We start from the raw sequence: 22,549 nt of genomic DNA, 5'->3' as shown, positions 1-22,549 counted from the left end.
ATACAAGTTTTACAAGTGTGTGAAAGGGAAGTAATGCCAGAGAGCGGTCAAGGGAATGGAAGGGAAGGATAACCCCTCACCTCGTGAACTTTGTGAAACCATAACAATTGCAAGTAGATAAGAGATTTACACTAAAAGTCCTGTCAGGAGAGTATACCAGGTAAAGTAAAAGTTTGCAAGTGTATAAAGCAGACCAGATAAATGAGTCTTGGCAGAGGAATACCCCAGAACAAAACAAGACTGTGAATAAAATTAAACTAAAATGGAGACAAACCTGGCAGGGGAGTATTCCAGGTGTCTTGCATGGTTGGAATTCACATTTAAGTTGTTTTTAATACTAAGTGTTTTGGTGCTGACCAGAAACCTTCAAAGAAGATTTGTACCCTTGAAAATCCTAAACTCTTGAATAGAAACCCGGGGAAGGGAGCCATCCCCTGGAACGATGAACCTTATCGATTAGGAACTTTGTGTTGGAGTATCTATATATTTCTTTTGAACTTGAACATTTGTGCATCTTTCAAGACCAGAGACATTTCCCTAGCACCTTAGAGTTACTCTTCGAATGTAAGCGCAAGGATAGGATTTCTGACACAGGACAGTTTTTGCATTGGACATCTTGACGACGTTGGACAGATCCTTAGTTTTTGGTTGAGGTAGGGAAATAGCTCTTAGAATAGGGACAGTGACACATTTTCCAACCCCTTTTTCATTTTAATAAAAGTTTGTAACCACAATCATGAGCGCTCTGTGTCCACATCTCATTCCTGGCTCTTCGCAGATCCCATACCTACAGATTCTGAAGAAATTGCTTTTCCATTAAAGGATACTCCTAGATCAGGTGCATAGACAAAAGAACGTTTCGAAGAAACAATGGACTAGTGTTCTTCTTATGTACAGTTTTTAGGAAGTTACCCAATTAAACAAAAATGCATTGACATGTTGATCAACCACCCGCTAAGTCACTCAGACTAGATAAGGAACCTTCTTCACAATCTCATTATATTGTTCATATTGATGAAGATGACATAGATGTGTTTATTGATGATCAGGGGACATTACATGATGATCCCACGGACAATCCTCATGACGACCCAGGTCATTATCTCTTACCATTTCCTGAGGTTGATGATAAACCGGTCGTTAAGCCAATTTAGAGGACCTGGTTGTCTATAGGACAGTTATTTAAAAAACTGCAGCCCATTTTAAAATATAAACCCATGAATCCATTGAAGATAGAATTTTTCTCGACATCCTTAATAAAAAGAGGTCTGTGGGGAAAGTGCATTCCTTTATTACAATCTATAACCAAACTTCCCCAACATAGGGTCTGGCATAGATTCACATGCTCATCAATATTCCCTGTCATCAGGCTGGGAATCCTTGGTAAAAGAAAAAACGGTATCGGTCAGTTTTTCTCCTTTAAACCAATCACTGTCCCCTGGGTCATACTGCCCCCATTCAATGACAGTCCTCTCCCTAAGCCTGTCCTCTGGCAGCCATCTTCAGATTTTTACTGCATGCTTCAGTGTTGGACTCCTCGACTTTGCTCTTCGAGCTACTACTACATTTTTGATGGAAAATGTTCTATTTTTGGTTCGAAAGAGTGCTCTTTTCTCCATCTGGCGACAGCAGGGATCCAATGTCGTTGGGCCTACTTCGCACCCTCCGACCATGACGGAGGAGAAGCAGGGAAGATTCCTCCAAGCCCTGCTCAAGTGCGGGCTACGGAAAGTGTTTGTTGAGGACAAGCAACTGAAATGCCTCTACTGCCTGCATCCGGACCACAAGCAAGTGGAGTGCGAGAGATGCCTCAGGTTCTCCAAGAAGACGATGAAGGATAGGCACAGTAGACTGGCGGCATGGCTGAATGCCAAGGCCTCTGTCCCGTGCTCCGAGCAGGGTCATGCCTCACCCAGGACCGACCAGTTAGAGGAGCGGTCTAAGTTCTTTGAGGGCGTCTCATCCTTGGGTTCCCAAGACGAGCCCAAGAACCGCAATTCGGAGTCCACCAGGTTCGCAACGGAAGCAGGTTCCAAGGTGGATAGGACATGATGGACATCACCCTCCACCTTCATTGCCAACCGGCAATCATGCTCCTCCTCAAACGAAATCATCCAACACGGCTAAACTGCGTGAGAAGCCGGAGAAGCTGTGGACAGAGGAAAAGAAGGCTGAACTGCTCAAGAAGGCCCAATCGGCACAGGATAAGTCTTTGTCGACGATGGAGTTGGAGGCGGCTGCTCTCACGACGGCTAAGGGGGTTTGACCCTATGAAGATAGCCCCCACAGCACAGAAGGTATCCCTGCCCTCGAGGTGCAAAACTGCTGCAGTGGCTTTGGCAAAGTCTGCTGGCACACCAGAAAAAGGAAAACTATCTCAGAACCCGGTTCCAGCCCTTCAGTGGGGAAAAAGGGGGAGGGGCGCGGAGGCCATGAAACAGCATTCCCAGGCCATGACGCAAGCCATCGAGGTCTCGTCCAGGGACTATGAGCACCTGGAGTCCTTACACACTGTTCACGAGGATGTGGAAGAGGAGGAGGACTGCGATGACGGCACAGACCTAGTGTTCCGATCCCACCAGCTCAGCCGGGTATGGGTCTGTGGACATCCTGTCGACCCGCCACACCTTGGTGTCGGAGATCTACAAGAGGATGCCACCTGGCCCGGATCCAATTGGACCCCAGGCTCCCTATCAGCCACCAGCGAAGAAGAGGAAGCGTCATCCGACACCACCATTTCATCCTCCACATCTTGCGTCAGGCCCCATCTCCCCCCAGCGGACCCAGACACGAGTACGGATACGGCCACGATGATGACGGACGATGAGGATATCGTGGTAGCGGTCTCCAAATTTGGATACGCCACCTAGGGCGTCTCCACTGGATGAGGTGGGGATGTTCCATTCCATGATCCACAGAGCCTGAGTTATTCCAGCTTGTGTCTGAAGAAACCAGGAAGGAGGGCTTCTTGTACCAGAGACGCAAGGCCAAGAGGAAGACAACCATGGCGGTGCCCCTTCTGGGCGACGTGTGGGAGGAGGGCCAGGCCTTCATGAAGAACCCTTGCACTGCTCCGGCCAAACGGGATAGGCTGGAGAAGAATTACTGTGTGCCGAAATCCGCAACCATTGCCGAATTCTGTGGTTTCGGCACCCGCAAGGAAACGGCTGGCTAACCCGTCCTAGTCTTCGGTCCCTCCTGACAGCGAGGGGAAGAAGATGGACGCAATGGGAAGGAAGGTGATTTACACTGCAGTACCCACCATCAATGCGGCCAACATATTGGCGATCCTAGCCAGGTACGACTGGAAACTGTAGTACAAGCTGGGTCCGATTTTGGAGTTCCTCCCAGACGATAAGAAGATGAAGGCAATTGCTGAGAGGTAGCATCTGATCACGCCATCGCAGTAGCGTTGGACGTTTCCTACACAGGGTTCTGACAGATAGTGAATGGTGTCTGCCTTCGTCGCCAAGGCTGGATGAAGGCCACGAGTTTCCGCAAGTGAAGGTACTGGACATGCCCTTCAACGGAAATAACCTTTTTGAAAAAGTCGTCGATGAGACCCTACAGGCCATCAAGGCGGAGACGGCCTGTTCCTTGGGCACCCGCCAGCAGCACTGCTCTTCTTTTCGCACCTCCAGAGAAAGTCAAGCAGGTCTTCCAAAGGTTTTTTCTCATCGTGCCGTCAGCCTTCCAGATCCACGGCTCAGGAAGCCTTCAGGGCCGTTCCCAGGCCTACGGTAGCGGAGGAGGGCAGGACGCTGGCGCTGAAGCAAGCTTGAACTGACCAGGATTTTGGGCCCCCACCTGTGCACCCCTGTGGGAGGCCGGCTGACGACGTTTGTCAGTGAGTGGAAAAAGATCAACACCGACAGATGGGTGATGGACGCTCTTGTACAAGTACATACCCTGGAGATTCAGCGCAGGTGTCCGCAGATCCCTCCGGTATCCCGTCAGGAGCCGCACATGCCTAAGCTCCTGGAGGAGGTACGGGGCCATGTTGCAAAAAGGGGCTATAGGCTTGTTCCCTAGCAACTCCGGGGCTCCGCAGTCTATTCCATATACTTTTTGGTCAGAAAGAAGACCGGAAGCTGGAGGCCCATTCTAGACCTACGACATCTGAACAAATACCTCAAGTCCCAATAATTCAGGATGGTCATGTTGTAGCATGTGCATGGCCAACTGGAAAAAGGAGACTTCTTTATGTCGCTGGACCTGGAGGACGCCTACTTCCACGTCCCCCTTCACAGGAAACCCTGAAGGTTTCTACGCTTTGTAATGCAGGGACAGCACTACCAGTTCAAGGCCCTACCTTTTGGCTTGAAGTTGACCCCCCGAGTGTTCACGAAGTGCCTGGCACCATTGGCGGCTCATCTATGCCTACAGGGCATGCACGTATACCCATACGTAGACAACTGGCTGATTCACGCCCGCTCGCTGGAGCTGGACCAAGGACACACTGATACGACCGCCCTGCTACTAACGAATCTGGGATTCTCTGTCAAATATCCAAAGTCCTGCTTGACGCCATCGTAAAACACGCTGTTCCGAGGCGCCGGGCTCAATACAGTGTCTTGCCTGACATCTCCCTTGGAGGAGAGGATAGCAGCCAATCCCGGGAAGGTGCAGCGGCTGTCGTCGATGACTGCCACGGTGCGAACCATCAAGTTATTGCTGGGCATGATGTTGTCCTGCATCTACCTCGTCCGGCTTTGCAGGTTGCAAATTCAGCCCCTCCAGGAATTCCTGGACGCCTGCTGGATACAGGTGTCCGGAAGTTTCACAGACAAGCTTTTTCTAAACGATCAGTTCCGGTGGGCGTTAGTATGGTGGTGCGTTCGCACCAACATTGGCCAAGGTACGGGATTCCAGAACCCGCCATACCAAGAGACGGTCAGCACGGACGCCTCCCTAGAGGGATAGGGAGCGCACACTGGATGTCTGCATGCCAGATGCCTGTGGTTGCCAGAGAAGGATCATCAACATCCTGGAGCTACGGCCAGTGTTCTGCGCTCTCAAGTCGTTCCTCCTGTCCTTGAAAGGCAAGGTGGTAAAGGTCTTCATAGACAACACCACCACCATGTTTTAAAGAAGGAAACAAAGGGGCACTCGATCCCCGACGCTCTCCAAGGAGGTGCAGGACTTGTGGCGTTGGGCCTTGTACCTCTTCACCTGACGCGAGTCAAGATCACCATTGCAGACTCCCTCAGCAGGGACTGCACCCCTGCAACGAGTGAGCGCTTTGTCAGGGTCATGTGGGATGCCTGTTCGCCGAGTGGAGCAGGACCCAGATTTATCTGTTTGAGATGGCGACAAACTCCAAGTGCAAGAAGTTTGCCAGCAGGTTCCACCAGCCGAGGAGCCTGGGGGACGAGTTCTCCTTTCTGTGGGAAGGACTGCTCTGTACGCGTTCCCTCTGTTGCCTCTCATACTATGAGTCATCAACACCCTCAAGACGGTGTACGTGCAAGATGATACTCATCGCCCCGGAGTGGCCAAGGCACATTTGGTGTCAGGACCTTCTCAGACTGTCAGCTTAGCCCCCGGTCAAGCTGCCGGTAGTTCCGGATCGTCTCACCAGGGAAGGAGGCGCAATTCTGCATCACGACCCAGGATCGCTGAACCTAAGGACTTGGCTCCTGATATGATATGGTATTTGTAACGCGCCTATACACAGGTGTTTCAAGGCGCGACGAGGCAGGGAGGGGAGGAACAAGGGGAGACAAAACAAACGATCCTACTAGGCCAGGTGTCATTCAGATCGCGTAAGTGCAGGGGTGGGGGAGGGGGGAAAAGTGCAAGGGGAAGGGGAGGGGGGGAAGTGCAGTAAAGGTAAGTGGCGTAAGTAATAAATAAAAAAGGGCCAGCTAGTGGCAAGTGCAAGGTAAGTGCAGAGCAAGTGCTGGGGAAGGGGGGGGGGCTGTAGGGATACAGAGACAGTCTCGTAGTGCAGAGAGGTTCCAGGGGATCAGTGACTGGGACCAGGACCGAAGGCAGTTTAGAGTGGTCAAGTTGCAGGATCAGTGCAGTTTAGTGAAGAGTGCAGCCCTAGAGTTTGGTGGATACGAGTTGCCTGCAGACAGGTCCTCGCCAAGACCAGGGCGTTGTCGACTTTGAAGTGCTACGGTCACAAATGGAAGCGTTTCGCTACATGGAGCTGGTCGAATGAAGATTACCCTGCTAAGGGTCACGGGCCGCACATTCTCCCATACTTGCTCTCCTTGGCCAAGACCGGCCTGCCACACACTTCTATCAAGGTGCATCTGGCGGCTATCTCCCGCTACACCAGGTCTCCAGGAAGATCTTCACTGTGGTCTCATGAACTCGTCAAGGAGTTCCTCAAAGGACTTTTTCGATCTTTCACACCAGTGAAGGCTCCTGCCCTGGTCTGGGATCTGTGTGGTTCTGAGAAGGCTCATGGGGGGCCCCTTCGAGTCTATGCATCAGGCCCCTCAAGTTCCTCTCGTGGAAAGCGGCATTCCTTGTGGCCTTCACCTCTGCCACAGGTGGTGTGGGGGTTGAGATGCGGGCCCTTTCCTGCAAGCAAACATACCTGACTTTCCACGAATCGAGGGTGGTGCTGCAGAAGCACCCCTCTTTCATGCCGAAGGTTCCGTCGGAATTCAATCTCAACAAGCCTTTGGTCTTTGGGCCTTGCATTCGCTGGATGTTGCTTGTGCCTTAAAGTTCTATGTGACACGCACAAAGAGTTTTCGGAAGACTTGACAACTGTTCGTGAACTTTGGTCCTGTGAACCATGGGAAGGCCTTGTTCAAGATGGCGCTCTGGCTGCTTCATGCATTGTCATTGGTTGGCGAACCGACGGCTACCTGGCCGTCCAAGAGCTCACTCCAACAGAGCAATCGTTGCGATGACGGCATTGCTGTCTGGTGTGCCCCTCTTGGACATCTGCAAGGTTGCTACGTGGAGGTCCACGCACACATTCACGAAGTTCTCCTGCATCGACCGGGATTCCAGGGAGGAGTGCAGAGTCGGCCAAGCAGTACTACGCCACCAGTTCGCTTGAGATGAGTCTGTTCCAGAGGGAAGAGTAATTGCTTCTGTTGAGTCTTACCACCTCCCGTGGTTGTGTAATGTTGTTCTGCCATGTATTTGTTATTCATGAGCATGTGAATCCATGCCAGACCCCATGCTGGAGAAGGAACAAGTTACTTACCTGTAACTGTTGTTCTCTGGCATGGGTAACATGCAAACCCTCCCGCCGTCCCCTCTGCGGCTCTTCCCGTCATACCACCACTTTACATGCTTACCAAATCTGAAGATGGCTGCCAGAGGAGGGGCTTAAGGAGAGGACTGTCATGGGATGGGGGGAGTATGACCCAGAGGACAGGGATTGGTTTAAAGGAGAAAGACAGTTTGTAATCTGTAATTTATCCTGATTTCTCTGTGGCGGTTCAGCAAGAGAGGTAGTCTTTCCTATAAGTAAAGAAACGGCTGCGAGAAAACAAAATGATATACACAATGCTGTTCCCTGCCAAGCTGAGAATCGAATGGAACAATAAAACTTTTTCTTACAATGCCAAGCAAAGCTATGAAGTTCCTGGACGAAACTCTACCGGCATCCGGAGACGCAGACTAATCGTAGGACTCCGAGACACTGATAAAGCCATGGCACCTACTCTTCATGCTTGGTCTAGTGTAACCTAGTGGAAGTTTATCACGCATGCCACAAAGGCCACAACCAGGTCGACAACGAAGTAAAGAGGGGGCTTCCACACAGCTCCTGGGGAGAAATGTATTTTATGGAATAAAAATTAAAATGTTCAACTCTGGGTTTGGACTCTGGTGAAAATTAAATATTTTGATGTGGATTGAGCTGACTGGGAGTGCGACTCAACTTTGCCCATGTATCCACACTGGCTCAAGCAAGATATATGGGATACATTACTTACCATAATCGTATTACAAAATAAATTGCTACATTGAACTGCCCGAAACATTTTTTTATATGTGCATTTTTTCTACAATGTCAAATATATAATTTGAATGGTGGTTTGCGGTCACTCTTCCATGGCTGGGGGCACTGCAACATAGGTCACTATATTGTACTTGTCCACCAGGCCAAAGGTTTCCAGTCCTCCCCTGGGAGTTCATGCACATTCTGATCGCTTGTGGTAGAGCGTTCTGGAGATTGACTGCTAGGGCGAAGAGTGCTGGATCTATGGGTGAAGAAACCCAAATGATATTGGAAAGCCTGTGTATTAAATAACCTAATATGTCATTCGTTAATATTGCCATTAGAAATGGATTGTTTTTTCTTCTCTTTATTAATTTATGCTTAATTCTGTGAAACTTTTAACTGTATTACACATCATGTTTGTTGGACATATTTCACAAACTCACTTTTTACGTCTTCCACTTCCTCTTTCATTTAAGGCCATTTTTTCTTTAAACTATTTTAGTATTTATTTCTATTTAAAAATTGTTGAAGAAATTGATTTTCTCTAAAGGTTCATGTTAACGGGAGGTTTTCTGTGACAAATGTTCCGTTTTAAAATGTATTTTGGTAAAATGAAAACATTGGTGCTCTGACCATGAGAAGTGTGATTTCATTTATTTTGAGATTAGAGATGTAATTGAGCTTGAAAACAAAAACATGCAATTCTCATTCCCGTGGTGTTTTCTAAATAGAGGTTTGGGACCTCTGTCGTCTTGACTTTGCCTGATATTCTCTATGTATTATTTTTTTCAACTTTGAACGACCCTCATCAATAGGTCCTGCTTAATTAATAAAATGCTATTAAAATGAAGGCTTAGCAACTCTCCCCTTTGTTTCCCCCAAGCTTATTGCCGAAGAATTTGGTCGTGCTGCATTTCATATTCAACCGAAGATTGGAACTCCTTGTGTATCAGGTAATCTTATGTCTGCATTTATTATCAGAAATGGGTCTTTGAAGGCATGCAAACACATTTCTAACATTTATTATAAATGTTGTGCTCTTTAATGATATGCTTAAGGACTTCCTTCCCCTGAGGAGGCCCAGGTTTGACAATTTGGCTCATTTTGCCCTGTGCCGAGTTTAGTAGATGCTGTGATTTTAGAAAATAAAATGATTTTGAAAAAAAAGTATTTCATTTTTTTAATTTAATGTATATTTTGTGAGGAATCTGAGGGTGTCCTCATTTCTTTACCCAATATATCCTCCTCCTAGGTCACCAAGGAAAGGCCGTCACTATCGGATCCTGACCCTGGGGGTGGATATATGAGGGAGGACTACCTGGTGGAGTAGACTTGGGGAGTGATGACATGGCACACTGGTGTGCGACACAGTGTCTCCCATTTCCCTTTCATAATGAGTCTGCCATCCCCAGACATTTATAGGCTATTGCCAGTCCCTTCCCTCTTTGTCTAGTAAAACATTCCCCAGTAGACACCAGTTAGTTTCTGGGATGAGGAAGAGACCAACCAGAGAAATACATCCTCTTTGACTCACACGCATACACACAACAGCTATGTACAGGGGCAAGGGAGCAAGCAAGCGCAATGCAGAACTCCCAATGCCTTCACAATATATTTATTAATAGATTTTAACAGTGATAAAATGCTGTTAACATTATCAGTAACGAAAAAAGAAAACCTAAATCCCCAACCTATCGCATACCATTCCTGTAAGTATGTTAGGGCTTCAAAGCTTTACAACATCCCCCCCTCTTATGTTGCTCACAATTATAAAGTAACAACAGTTATCTGTTACATTTCAAAGGTTAATCAATGCAGGAACAGCTACCAGACAACATTATCACAATTTGCAAACTTTTCATATATTGTTTTAAGTCTAGGTACATTTGAAAATGTGTCCAAAAATCTTTCCGGCGAGTGGGACATAAGTTACAATATTCACGTTCCAGGATGTGGATATGAATCGTGTTGCTTAACCACTCCTTATATGTGGTGGCATATTTATGCATAAAACACATAACTATTCCTCGCCGACATACCACAAATGCCAGCCCAATAAATGTGGTATTGTATGAGTAACTCTCAGTAAAGAACCCCAATTAGCAATCCATTGGAGAGCACAGTATAGCATTGTTTTCAATTGTGCATAAACTCTTAGTAGCTGGCCAGAATTAATGAATAGATTCACAGAACCTAGATAGGTGCAGTGAGTCTGCTACACGTTGTTTTAATCTGGGGCAGTGATCAGGCTTAACTTCATTGATCCTTTGTAGTTTCATTGGTGTATAGTACACTTGGTGCTCGTACTTGGATATGTTTTGTGTCAGGGAGCAAATGGTAAAGCCCTGTTTCTCATCTACATCTGTTTATAAGTTTAATTTCCATCTCTCTTGTGCAGCAAGATCAGGTTTAAGTCTTTAGTGAGTGTAAAGCCTAGACACCATCATTGAGGTCACTAAATTGTACTCCCTTTTTAACACTGCATTCTTTTTGTGGTGTTTCAGAAAGTCTGGCAATTTTTCTCCATATCGTGGTTCTCAGTCTGTGATACTGCAAAACAGTGTCTGCAGTGTGAAAAACCTGACACAAAAACTGCATTAATAAGATGCTTTCAGCAAGAGATTCCTTTCGCCTCTCGCTGTGTTAAATGGCCTTATCAAATGTAACTCCAGATCCATTGATCTCTAAATGCGCAACTGCGGGGGGACATATATTTATCACATTTATCTCCATAATGTCACCTATTTGTTTCTATGCCCAGTATTTACAGTAAAGAGGAGAAGGCATTGGCCCTGTAATTTACAAGAATAAGTGTTGTAAAATCATGATCAGTCATGCAGTTGGATTCTGTTTTGATATGTGCCCTTGGCTCTCCCTCTCTAAGCTCTCAAGTAGGTTTAGGGTGGCTATGCTGATATAAGTGGACGGGCATGCACATACAGCAGCAGGAGGGTAAACAAGAAGTAAACAAGAAGAAAGAACAGACCAGGTGAATAAGAACAACAGAACGGGAAAAAAGGGCCCTTGATGGTGAACAGGAAGGGATGGGAACCATGTAATGGACAAACCATGAGGAATCCCACTAGGGGTGTACACACAGGTTGGACTTGAGACTACCCACCGAAATAAGGGAACCTAAATCCCTATGTGCAAGTTACTCCCACATCATGCAAGCCCATGGAAGGGGGCAGTAACAGTTACTTCTGTAACTAGACCCTAAGGCACACACGAGAACTGTACTTAAAGGAATGGTTCGGTCAAAACATTTTATTGCCCCTACGGGTCGGCCATGTGTTTTTAAGCCTAAGTCGCTCGATTTTAGAAAAATTTCCTATGGACCTTACCCGAGTTTTCGTCCATTAAACGCACGCGAAAACAGGCACCAAGGAGCTGCCATTGTGTGATAATCCTATCATTTCCCCCTTCACCCTGGCTGACCTGCTTTTGCGGCACTAAATCATATCCCCCGCCCCCGAGCCTGACATTATCAAAACATTCATATTCTCCGCCTCTCTCCGTGACGTTACTGTGCTGCGTAGGCAAACGCGCCCAGTCGTCTTCTACACGACTTCACACAGAACCCGGAAACCAACACGGATCAGCTCACAACACAGCGCGCCACAATTCGGAATATGAAACTGTACTTTAAAATCAAACGGCAACACAGTAAATTTGGTAAAGTACATTTATTTGACATTAAATGTTTATAGAATATTCAGCAATTGACATGTGAACTCCGAAAGTCATTTATTTTCTTTTATCTCTATCCGCAAATCCTTAAAATGTTATCGTGAGTCACGCGCCGTTCCTTTATGGTACACAGGGTGTTGGTTTTCGTTCAAAGAGGCACTTTTATCGCACGTTGAACCGCAAGGCTGTTCCATCAAGTAAGCACTAGGCCAGCGTAAAGGTTGATATGGTGCTTCTAGCCGCAAGTACCACGTAAGGGCATATGGGCCCTTGGCGATCATCCCATAAAATCATCAGAATGGTGCAGTTGTTAATATTAATCTGCAGCTGGCGGCTGAAGAAACTGTCTGCCGGTGTCCGAAACTGGTGGCAGGGGCAAAACGGGAGTATGTACCTATTTTGAAAACATAAAATTTATAATTAGTCTCGCCAGCCGATCTTTATTAATATTATTCATTTTATTTATTACGGCCAAACTGAAACTATTTGCTTTCAAGGATAGTGCAATGGAGTATGTTCGGCTCTAAAATCAATGCGAAAACTAACTAAATAAATCGAGGTTGGTACACAATGAGAAACAACTTTTTGTCTACATGCGTGAGGAATGTGGACCTGCATGCCCATGTGCCCGCTACAAGGACGATCCCACAAACCTTTTCAAAGCTCTTCATTCATTCATTTATTCATGCATCCATTCATTAATTCTTCATTCCGGTATAAAAGCGTCTAAAGAGTTACTTACATTATATTTGCAATTTCCATTGTGTGTCTGCGTAATGCAGTCCGTAAATCCCACTGTGCTCTTGACAACGATTTTTCGTATACTGAACTAACATGAAACTCGGTCTAGTTTAAGAATTTTCTGCCTTATCGTCTCAAACGTTACTGCACCCCCCCAACCCCCTCCCCCCTTCAAATGAAGTTCTTTCAGCATGGTCCCCGTCTCTCAAGGTCAAAAAACAATAGAACCTTATACTGCCAGTGCGAGTTGTGGGCCTCTTCAGGGCGCGAGCTGAAAATCAAAGCCGCTGACCTTCACTAGAAATTAGCATACATTCTTTCTTTGCAACATCCCGTAGTAAAGCCATCTGTGAGAACTTGAAGTTTCAAATCCATCTATGTAGTGCGCCTCAATGTGCAAATGCAAACTGGCTTCTCTCTCATCTGCAACAGCTCGCTTGGCGCGTTCTAAGGCCCCAATTTTGTCCTCGTTGTCTGCGAGCTTTGAAGCCCCAAAGAACCATAACTATTGAGACTTTTAATTTTTTGGGGAAGGTCAGGTGAAAGTATAAAGTACCCGAGCAGTTGATTTGAAAGTGAGATTTATTGTTTGTTTTATTATTTGCAATACGCAAGCATCCCCTCGGTTAACAGTGCCCAGCATTTATAAGAGATTGTGAAAATTAGTTACATCAATAAAAATATATACATACACAAATAGACAAGGTCAGCAATATGAGGTGAATAGAGAGAGAATTCAAAGATGACACCCAGGTAGTTCGGCACCCGGGATGGTGAAGGTAGGGGTTAGGGTTAGCGTACTTTGTATGCACACTGTACAATAAAATTTATTTACAAAAAGACAATCGTATTACAATTATTTAAACCGGGATTTGTACTTCACAACCAGCTCTCCTTTGGGTGGACATGGCACAGTGGCAATGGATCAGTGCTCTGCACAGAAACGTTCAAAATTCCATATCTGTGCTTCTCTAATACAGCAACAATAAGGCTTTTGACAAAGTCGAACTCCATTTCCTCATAGACTGGTTTGATCACCCATTGCTTACTACTTTTTGAAAAGGCCTTAGTGTAGCGAGGCATCCTTACATTACCCTTAGTCCTAGATTGTTCACGGGCGAGATTCTCATTATGGGCCAAGACGGCAAGTAGAGTCCTATGTCTCATGCCCTGTATGCTGAAATGCAAGCGCTTTGGCCTGTACTTTAGGCACATATTGTGGAACATCTCCAAACCTCCTGTGTGACAGAATTCTGTCAGTCCCCTCAAATCTCTTGATAGAGTTTTATCAAAAACAATCTTCTCAATGGCTTTGTGTGTCGGTGAAGATGGATTCAACCACTTCTTCCGTGCCTCCACTGGGGATAAAGGGCCATGTTCACATTGGTGGAAATGTAGGTTTTCTGACGAGCGGTGCACGTTGGTACAGTGGTGCATCAGTGACCACCATTTTTCAAGTAGTATTTCCACTTACCCTTCACAAGTTTTGGAGCTCCACCAAAGATGGTTGCTGATAGACTGGGACCACTCTGAAATACTTTCCAAACCTTTTTTTTCCCTGCAGCCGAGATTTTCTTATTGATTGATTTAGCAAGATGCCATACGTCAAATTGATGTTTAATATGTGGGAACTGCTCTCTGATTGTCTTGGCAATTGAAACGTGTCTGTCCGTGGCTATGAGGTCGATGTGCATTCCCCTCGATTGTAGATATTCCTCTGATTTTATAAATCCTAGTTTCTCCATGGCCACTGAGGATGTACATTGTGTTACCTGCACGACCACCGAACTCGCAATTTTCTTACTATCCATGTCCTGAAAGTGGTAGGTGCAGTACTTGGCAGAAAAACTAGGGCTGTCGCACTGTCCATCGCCAGCTAGCCTGAATCGTTTGCCTTCGAATGTACTTGCTAGAGACAATTGTTCAATTTTTCAAGCATCACTAATGGCCGGAAACAGATAATCATGTTGGCATTTGTAGTACTGCGTTTTTAAAATGAAATGGAGTCCCACAAACTGAAAGAAAGACTCTAACTTTCTAAAACTGGAGCCACTAAACTGTGATGCAGCTGCACACGGTAGATTGCCTGCTGGCAGTTTCCCCAGCATCGGTTGTGCAGACCATGAGAACGTATGATGTAATCTACAGGCGGCATGTATTGTGACGTTACTGCCTTGTTTTTGACGAGTCACATGAATCAATGGCTTCCCACATACTTTCCCTCTGACGGAATGCCCACATTTCAGCATACTTATAATATCCATCAAACAACTGTCGAATACTATGTATTTGCCCTCTTTCATTAGACTGTCATCCTGCGTCAAAGTTGATTCGGCCTGTGACGTTTAGGACATATCACCACATTTGAAAGAAATATCGCTGCTATCAAGTTCTGATGCGTCGGTGAATGCTGCTGCCGGTTCATTCTGTCATTTCAACATCTGTTACTTCAACATTGATGGGAGAACACAACAATGTCGACAGCTTTTTTGGCGGCAATTTTTTGGCGGGTGTAGATTGTCTACTACTTCAGAGCTATCTTCAATACTTCCAGTATCATGTTGTTGCGGCGGTGTGGTCATATTGTAGCAATGGTCCAATAAAACTTTGCTGGATTCTCCAGACACATTCATTTCATGTTCTGGCCATTGGACATGAGCATCCCGAGTCTCAACACGCCGCGTCTGAATTAATAATTCCTCCATAGTGTAAATGGTCTGGCAAGCAGCATCTCTCATTCGCTTCACTGTCTGTGTATGTATAGTTCGTAGACCCACGGGTAACTAGAGGACAGATTGGAAAAGGGATGTTCAATTTAAACACAAGATAAAGTATAGTACAATTGAATGGAAAAAAAACATAAAATAGTCCCCAGCACAAAAACATTTCTAAAGTTATGAACTGTTTGTAACTAACCTTATTTTGGTTTCTTTTCTTTACAACTTTTTTGACTCGACCTTCAACATCTGCATGCTGTTGCTCTGATACGTATCCGCATGTCTTCCCTTCCTCTTGCGCTGCAATGACTATATTTTCTGTATCCGCATAGACAGCACGGAATGAGGCTCCATCGACTCCCTGAAACATAATATTTTCATTACTGTGTATCAAAATATTGTTAGCGTAAAACGCACGTGAGGACGAACACACATGTACATCTCAATAGCCAAACACGATTTAAACATTGTGTGGAACAATCAAACGACAAGTATTTGAGCTCTGATGACCTAGTTCGATGGAGATGTTAATATACATACCTCTGGCTCTACATGGACTGCCACGAATGATTGTATTGAAGAGGAGGCATCAGCAACTCCCTGAAACACAGTACTTGCGTTAGTATGGTTTTCAATATCGTAAACATAACACACACTTGGGGTCGACGGCACTGGTACATATAAAGAGATAACCACAAATGTTGCGTTGTCTAAAAGAATCAAGGAATATTTAAAAATGATCAGATTTAATCAACTTATTTCTCCAATGTCTTTACATCTGAATCATCTAAATGTGATCTTGTGATTGTTGTGGAAGCTCCATCATCTCCCACACACAGTACTTGCGTTAATCGGGAAGAAAGTATAGCAAATGGAATCACGTTATATGATCACGCTCGATGGAGCTGTCAGTATCCATACTCATGCTGCTGAAGAATATCTAGGGCTGTTGTCAATGTGGTGCGCACTTCCGAAAGCTGTTGCGCTGATTCGTATCCTCATGGTCCCGCTTCCACCGGAATTACTTGAATGTCAGGCTCTGCATCAAGTGCGTGGGTTGATGATTCAACAACAGCCTGAAACATAGTGTTTGCATTAAGTATTTGCATTAAGTAAGGATTACAATATTGAAAACGCAACACACTCTTGGGGTCGACCGCATAGGTACATATCAACGGCTAACCACAAATGAAACATGGTGAAGAACAATCAAACGACAAGTGTTCCAGTCCTGATGATCACGGTCAGTTGAGCTGTCGGTATCCATACCTCGGGCTGCTGAAGAACCTCTAGGACTGTTGTCAATGTGGTGGACGCTTCAGCATCTCCCTGAAAGACAGTACTTGCATTAGTATGGATAACACTAAATATAACTGAAAACAAACACCAGGGGACGACAACTAAGGTGTATATCAATTGGAAAGCACTAACCAAACAATTGGTAAAATAATCACACGATACATACAAACTATTACTTGACATGCATAAAGCAAGTCTGTAGCGGAATAGCCAAGTATGATTACCTGATACGCGCTAGAAGTGGTTGATAACTGCGAGCACGTGACGGAAGTAGAATGTTCTTGCTTCAGATTCAAGGGATAGTCAAGAAGTTGTAAAGGTAAATTATTGTTTGATAATGAAATGCCAATATTTAAAATTGCCATGTAAGGAGACAGAATACTAGTAATGCGCAATATAGCACAGTTCCCTGTGCCCATATATAGATTTCGTTTGTGGGTTATGAAATCTAAAAATAATATATTGATAAATGTCATTATTCAAAAAACTATACACTCATATCAATGTCGAAAGTATTACAAATTGGAAACAACACCTAAAATATCTATGAATCCATTCGGCTACCTACACACTACTGCAAGGCCTAAAGCTAAAAACTGACACTTGACTCACCAGTGGCGGATTGTGGATGAATAGAGTGGGAATAGCGTTTGCGAGCAATTTTCGTGTCGATCGCCGTTTGTTCTTCTTTGTTACCCAAGATGTGGTGTACATGTTTGAGGGAAAGTGCCGGCTGCAGATGCGGTATCGATCACCCCTCCTGTCCTCAAAGACTTGTTGGACTCTACTTTCCAGCTCATCCAGTGGATATCCGCAATGTCTGACCCATTCTCTTATTCGATCAACAGTTTTCGGGAATACATGCATTGTAGTGCCTTCAGATTTAGCATGGGTCTTTGAAGGGCAACCGCTAATCGAACAGGCAGGCATTGTTGAAAATTCTGAAAAGTTAATATCAAGATTATTATAAAACCTTGATGAATAAAAATGTCATAAAAAAGTAAATGAACCATACCATGCTCAATGCAAGGTTTGTTTTGGTCGCCGGAACTATACCAGTTCATCATGTGCGGCTTAGTATTTGCATAAGTTACAGAAATGTCTGTTTTGTCTTGCACGAAAAGGAACCATGCTTACATTATAGACTGGACCCCCGAAGGATGCAATTCGATGACAATTGACACAGATGAAAATAAATAGATCTATTGATAGCATAACAATTGAAACTCAAGTCAATAACAATGAGACCAATGACCATAGCTCTATTGGGTACTGTAATAGCAAATAGATTGAAATGTAAGAATGACCGAAATATGACTAGGATACATGGCCTTACCTTGACCAACAAACAGTTGGATTCAGCAGGCCGAGCATTATGTTGCAGGAGAACAGGTAGATGGCCACAGGTAGCACACTGACGAGTTTGCTCGAAGCGGTTACAGATAGCACGGCGACGAGCAGATTAGCATAGATCTCAGTGCTTCTCAGGTAGAAGGTTCAGTAGTTGACTTGCAAAGCACAAAGATGTTCTCATGAGACATATCAAGTGGTTTATAAAGTATTAGAAACAGGGGTGTGTTTGTGAATGAATGACGTGTGTATGTCGTGGTATTATGTTTATTGCAGGGGGGCGGCCTGCCTCAGGGGAGGCCTGCCTGGAGACTTGGGGTCTGAGGAGGACATGTGAGCGATGGCCCCTAGGCGTGGGATACCTTTTGAAGTGTACATGCAGTTTGGCACATTGGCCGTTTGCGCCCGTCCCTTGCCCTTATGTGATGTTAAAGGACACAGGGCATCCATTTTTGTACCCCCTTTCCACTCCATTTTGGTGACCAGGCCTCACTGCGATAATACAGCGCGCAGAGCACATGACCCACAGCCTCGTTCCCACTCTGACTGGAAAACTCCAGAGGTATTTGCAACAGCTAATAAATGTAACACATCACTCTAGGTGGCCATGATGGCCACCTAGCAGATCCCCAACTAACATTAGACCCCTACTGCAGTATATCGTTGCCTATCAATAACAAATGCCACATATCTGAGATTCTTGTGAGTACAGACCGACACTTCAAACACTGTATTATAGTGGTCAAGACCCTAGACCTAAGGCCTGTATAATCCAATGTTCATTGATAGTATTGATATATGTGTGACTTTTATAGAGATATAACCGACTGAAAGACTTTAAACAAGTGTTATTTAGTGCATGCATTATTGATAATGTATTTGGTTAGCTTAGATAGTGACCACCCCGCTTCACAGCGACCTGAACTTCACCCATTCCGAGCACAGATGTCTGACGTCCATTCTTGCATGGAGACACACTTGATTAATTTAAAAAATCGAAACAACCGTTGTTAAAATATATGTGGTGTTTTATTTTGTAGCTTATTTTGATGATACAAAAATACAAAAGTTTACACATTGTACAGTTCAGGTTGCAGCACAGCGAGAGAAAATCCCCTGTACTGACCGCTGTCACTCGGGAATGTTTCTCTTATGGCACGAACGGCACAGGCGGGTATCACTCTTCGAACGCGGTGTCCAAGCCTCCCGTGAAGCCACCATGTAAAGGAACGATAGGCCACCAGCCTGTACCACCTATGAAAAGGAATGAAACACACAGTTTTTAAATGACCAAGATCATTTTAATAAACGTTTGTTGTCAATGACAATTCTTGTAACTAATGGCATTCTGCTCGGACAAATGCTATCTAGACACTGCACACTATTGAACGACTTTCATGCGTTACAATGATATGTATATGTAATTTTGGATATAGTAGAAGACCATGAAATAGTGGTGGCATCACAAGCAGAGTATACTTACTCGTTACTCGGATTACGAGGACGAACAGTTGCGCGAAGTTCGTGCATACGTACCATCATTATCCTAAACACGGACCGTGTGAGGCAGGCTGCCCTGAAGTCTGGCAGCTCGGTGATGCATTGCGGTCGTGGCTCGCCTTCCGAAATGTAGGCCACGCATCCCGAGTTTTCACAGCAGCAGCAGTTCTCCTCCTCGGTCGGCATTAGCTCGCACCGATTGCATGTGCACCAGGTGGAAACACCGTCCATGCGACTAGGTCCAGTGTCTTCATCCGTTGATTCGTCCTGCCAACTGCTGTCCGAAGCCCCATCGTTTTCGCGTGTTTCCCTTTCCAGTAGTTCCTCCTCGGTATACTCGGGCTCGTACATGTAGGGCATTATTGTATCCATTGTGTGTTGCACAAACTAAAATAATTGATAGCGGTGGTACTGGTATCTGTCCACACGGGCAACAAGCAACGAAGGTCGCTGACCAGAGCACAGAAATGAGTCACAGAATACTCAAAGTAACACACAGAGAGGAATGGAATCGAAAATCTGCTGCTGTGTGTTGCGAAAAGGTCTGTTTATACTTATTGAGGAAAGAGGCGTCCTGCCATTTCCATGGCGACACGTCATTAGCTGAAGCGCAACGAATGTTGACACGAGACGTGCTTTGGTGTTGTGAAATGGGCGGTACGCGTCTGCTGATGACAGGCTCTGGGGCGGGGGATATGATTTAGTGCCGCAAAAGCAGGTCAGCCAGGGCGATGGGGGAAATGATAGGATTATCACAAAATGGCAGCTCCCTGGTGCCTGTTTTCGCGTGCTTTTAATGGCCGAAAACTCGGGTAAGGTCCATAGGAAATTTTTCTAAAATCGAGCGACTTAGGCTTAAAAACACATGGCCGACCCGTAGGGGCAATCAAAATTTTGACCGAACCATTCCTTTAAACAAGACAATCCAGTGTGGTTCCAGCAGAAACATACAGTGGTTACCTTCTGTGGGAACAGAACGCAACACACTGTTTCATTAAATGCACTATAGACCACAAGTAAAACATGACAAAGGTAGGGGCAAAGATGGCCTCCTAAGGGATAAGAGCCAATCTATGTACAAAGGAATGCACAGAGGAACGGGTGCAAACACCATGCAACACTTACCAGACACTAAGAGCCCCAAAAGGGAAACAAGAATTCTGAACAGGAAAGCAGTAACTAAGAAAGCAGAACACAGTAGTACGGAACTAGTGCCAGGTAACCGGCCCAAGGTACAGGTACAAGGTAACAGAGGCAAGGAGCTGGTACAATGTAACTGAGCAGGATACTGGGACAAGGTAACTGAGCAGGATACTGGGACAAGGTAACTGAGCAGGATACTAGGACAAGGTAACTGAGCAGAGTACTGGTACAAGATAACTGAGCAGAGTACATGTACAAGGTAACTGAGCAGAGTACTGGTGCAAGATAGCTGATCATGGTACTGGTATAGGGTAACTGAGCAGGGTACTGGAACAAGGCCTGAAGAATTGGAGTAAGGCAGCACAGGAGGAGTCGCAGGCAAAGCACAAGGCAGAGTGAGATTCCAAAAGGTTACAGCTGCATGAGCTTCAGAACGCGATGCAAGAACTAGAAAGCTTCAGGGTGTGGCAGTTTATAAGCAGTGCTAGCAGGGTGGAAAGCCAGGATGGAGCTGCATGATTGGGCTGCACACACATCAGTCACAAGTGTGGTAAATGGTAATCTCTGGCATGGACTTTGGGAGAGGATCCAGTGCTGTAAACACCAGGAGTGTTAGTATAGAAACAAAAGCACAATCATTGCAGTGGCATTTTGAATGTTGCAGTCCATTTAAAGGAGTTTATATGCTTCCAGTCACTGTGAAGCCTGTGTACATGCAATACAGATTTCGAATGTTTACGGAATAGGCTGCCAGGTTTTCCAGGTATCTTCCCAGTGTATTTTGGGAATGGAAGTCCTTGTTTTCGGAAATAGATTCATGGAAGGCCATCTTAAATAATGATTCAGGGTCTTCTTTGGAGATGTTAGACAACACCCCGCAGGTCCAGAGGCAGATATACGACACCAGCCCACCAGCCCATAGCATGCATTCCATGGAAGACAAGGTAGTCATCCTTTAAATTAGGAATGGAGAAGCCTACGTTCTCGTACAATCTAGTCAGTCTTCTCCATTGCAATCTAGGATTCCTCCCACCTACACTAGTCTGGCAAGGTGTGTCTGCCTAGTTTTAAAAGATTTGGCAGTCGGAACCTTTGGAAGAGCCTGAAATAGATAAAAGAATTTAGACAGTATCAGCATTTTAAGAACTAGTACCTATACATACCATAATCGTTAGTGGTACAGCGGCCAATCAGTTAGAACGGTTGTTAAGATATCCAGATAGATAGTATGAAGGGACCCACTTTAGACATGGATTTTTGGCTAAAAACTTTTATTGATGAAAATAAAGGGGTTCGGAAAAGACCTCACGGCCCCTGTGCTAGAAGTGTTTCCCTACCTAAACCAAAAACTAAGGATCTGTCAGGGTGTCCAAAATACAACCGTCCTGTGTCTAAAACACTATTCTGACCCCCAAATTCTAATGAAATAAATCTGAAGGTGTAAAAGATCATCTCTTTGGCCTTCAGTTCTTAGAAAGTGTTCAAATTTAAATGAATAACTCCAACATAAAGTCTCTCAAGGTTATAGTTCCTTGAGCCAGAGAGTTTCACCCTTCCCCTGGATTCTTCCTAACAATTTATGGAAAATAGTGATTTGTGTCTCTTCCTTTTGATGAGAAGAAAGGTATGAATAATTCCAACATTAAGTCTTTCAAGGATAAAATGCCGTAACCCATAGGGTCTGACCCATCCATCCCCTGGTGGTTTCTTTATAATTTCTTAACAGTAGTGACTTTTATCTTTTCCTCTTGTTCAAATATCAAAGACACATTTGTGTCTAATTTTGACCTTTATATTGTCAGAACACCTAGTCTATTCTCCTGCCAGGGTTTTCTCGGTTTCTCTGGTTTCACACACTTACAATGCCTGGTATATTCTTCTTCCAAGGCTTCTTCCTTCACACACTTGTAACTGGTATAATTTCCTTCTAGGGCTTATTGTTTCACATACTCTTGCAACTGCCTGGTTTACTCCTCTGCCAGGGCTTCTTGTATCTCTTGGTCTCTGTGATTTCACCGTTGGTAGTTTATTACTCTAGCTCTTTTGGCTAATTTCTTTATTTGAGTCTATTTCTTCAATAGTGTTTTGCTCACACTTCAAATCTCTTATACCCTTGGCACTATATGTTAATGTGCCATATCCATCAAAGATTTTCTGAAACAAACATGCTTTCTCACTTTCAGTATTA

The 22,549-nt window shown here is 45.0% G+C and overlaps 1 protein-coding gene across 4 annotated transcripts in view; it reads left to right on the top strand.

The window, feature by feature from the left end:
• NEK1 (NIMA related kinase 1) overlaps positions 1 to 22,549 on the top strand; it is a 2,768,493-nt gene that overhangs the window by 716,652 nt on the left and 2,029,292 nt on the right. For all 4 annotated transcript variants that reach the window (XM_069631399.1, XM_069631400.1, XM_069631397.1 and 1 more), the window contains exon 9: positions 8,805 to 8,874. In XM_069631399.1, coding sequence (XP_069487500.1) covers positions 8,805 to 8,874 — 70 coding nt within the window. The remainder of the gene's footprint in view (positions 1 to 8,804; positions 8,875 to 22,549) is intronic.

This window comes from Ambystoma mexicanum, chromosome 6q (genome assembly GCF_040938575.1).
Source record: "Ambystoma mexicanum isolate Mex_15411 chromosome 6q, UKY_AmexF1_1, whole genome shotgun sequence".
Taxonomy (NCBI): Eukaryota; Metazoa; Chordata; class Amphibia; order Caudata; family Ambystomatidae; genus Ambystoma; species Ambystoma mexicanum.
Note: the sequence above shows the minus strand (reverse complement) of the source record. Positions and strands in the feature narration are given on the sequence as shown.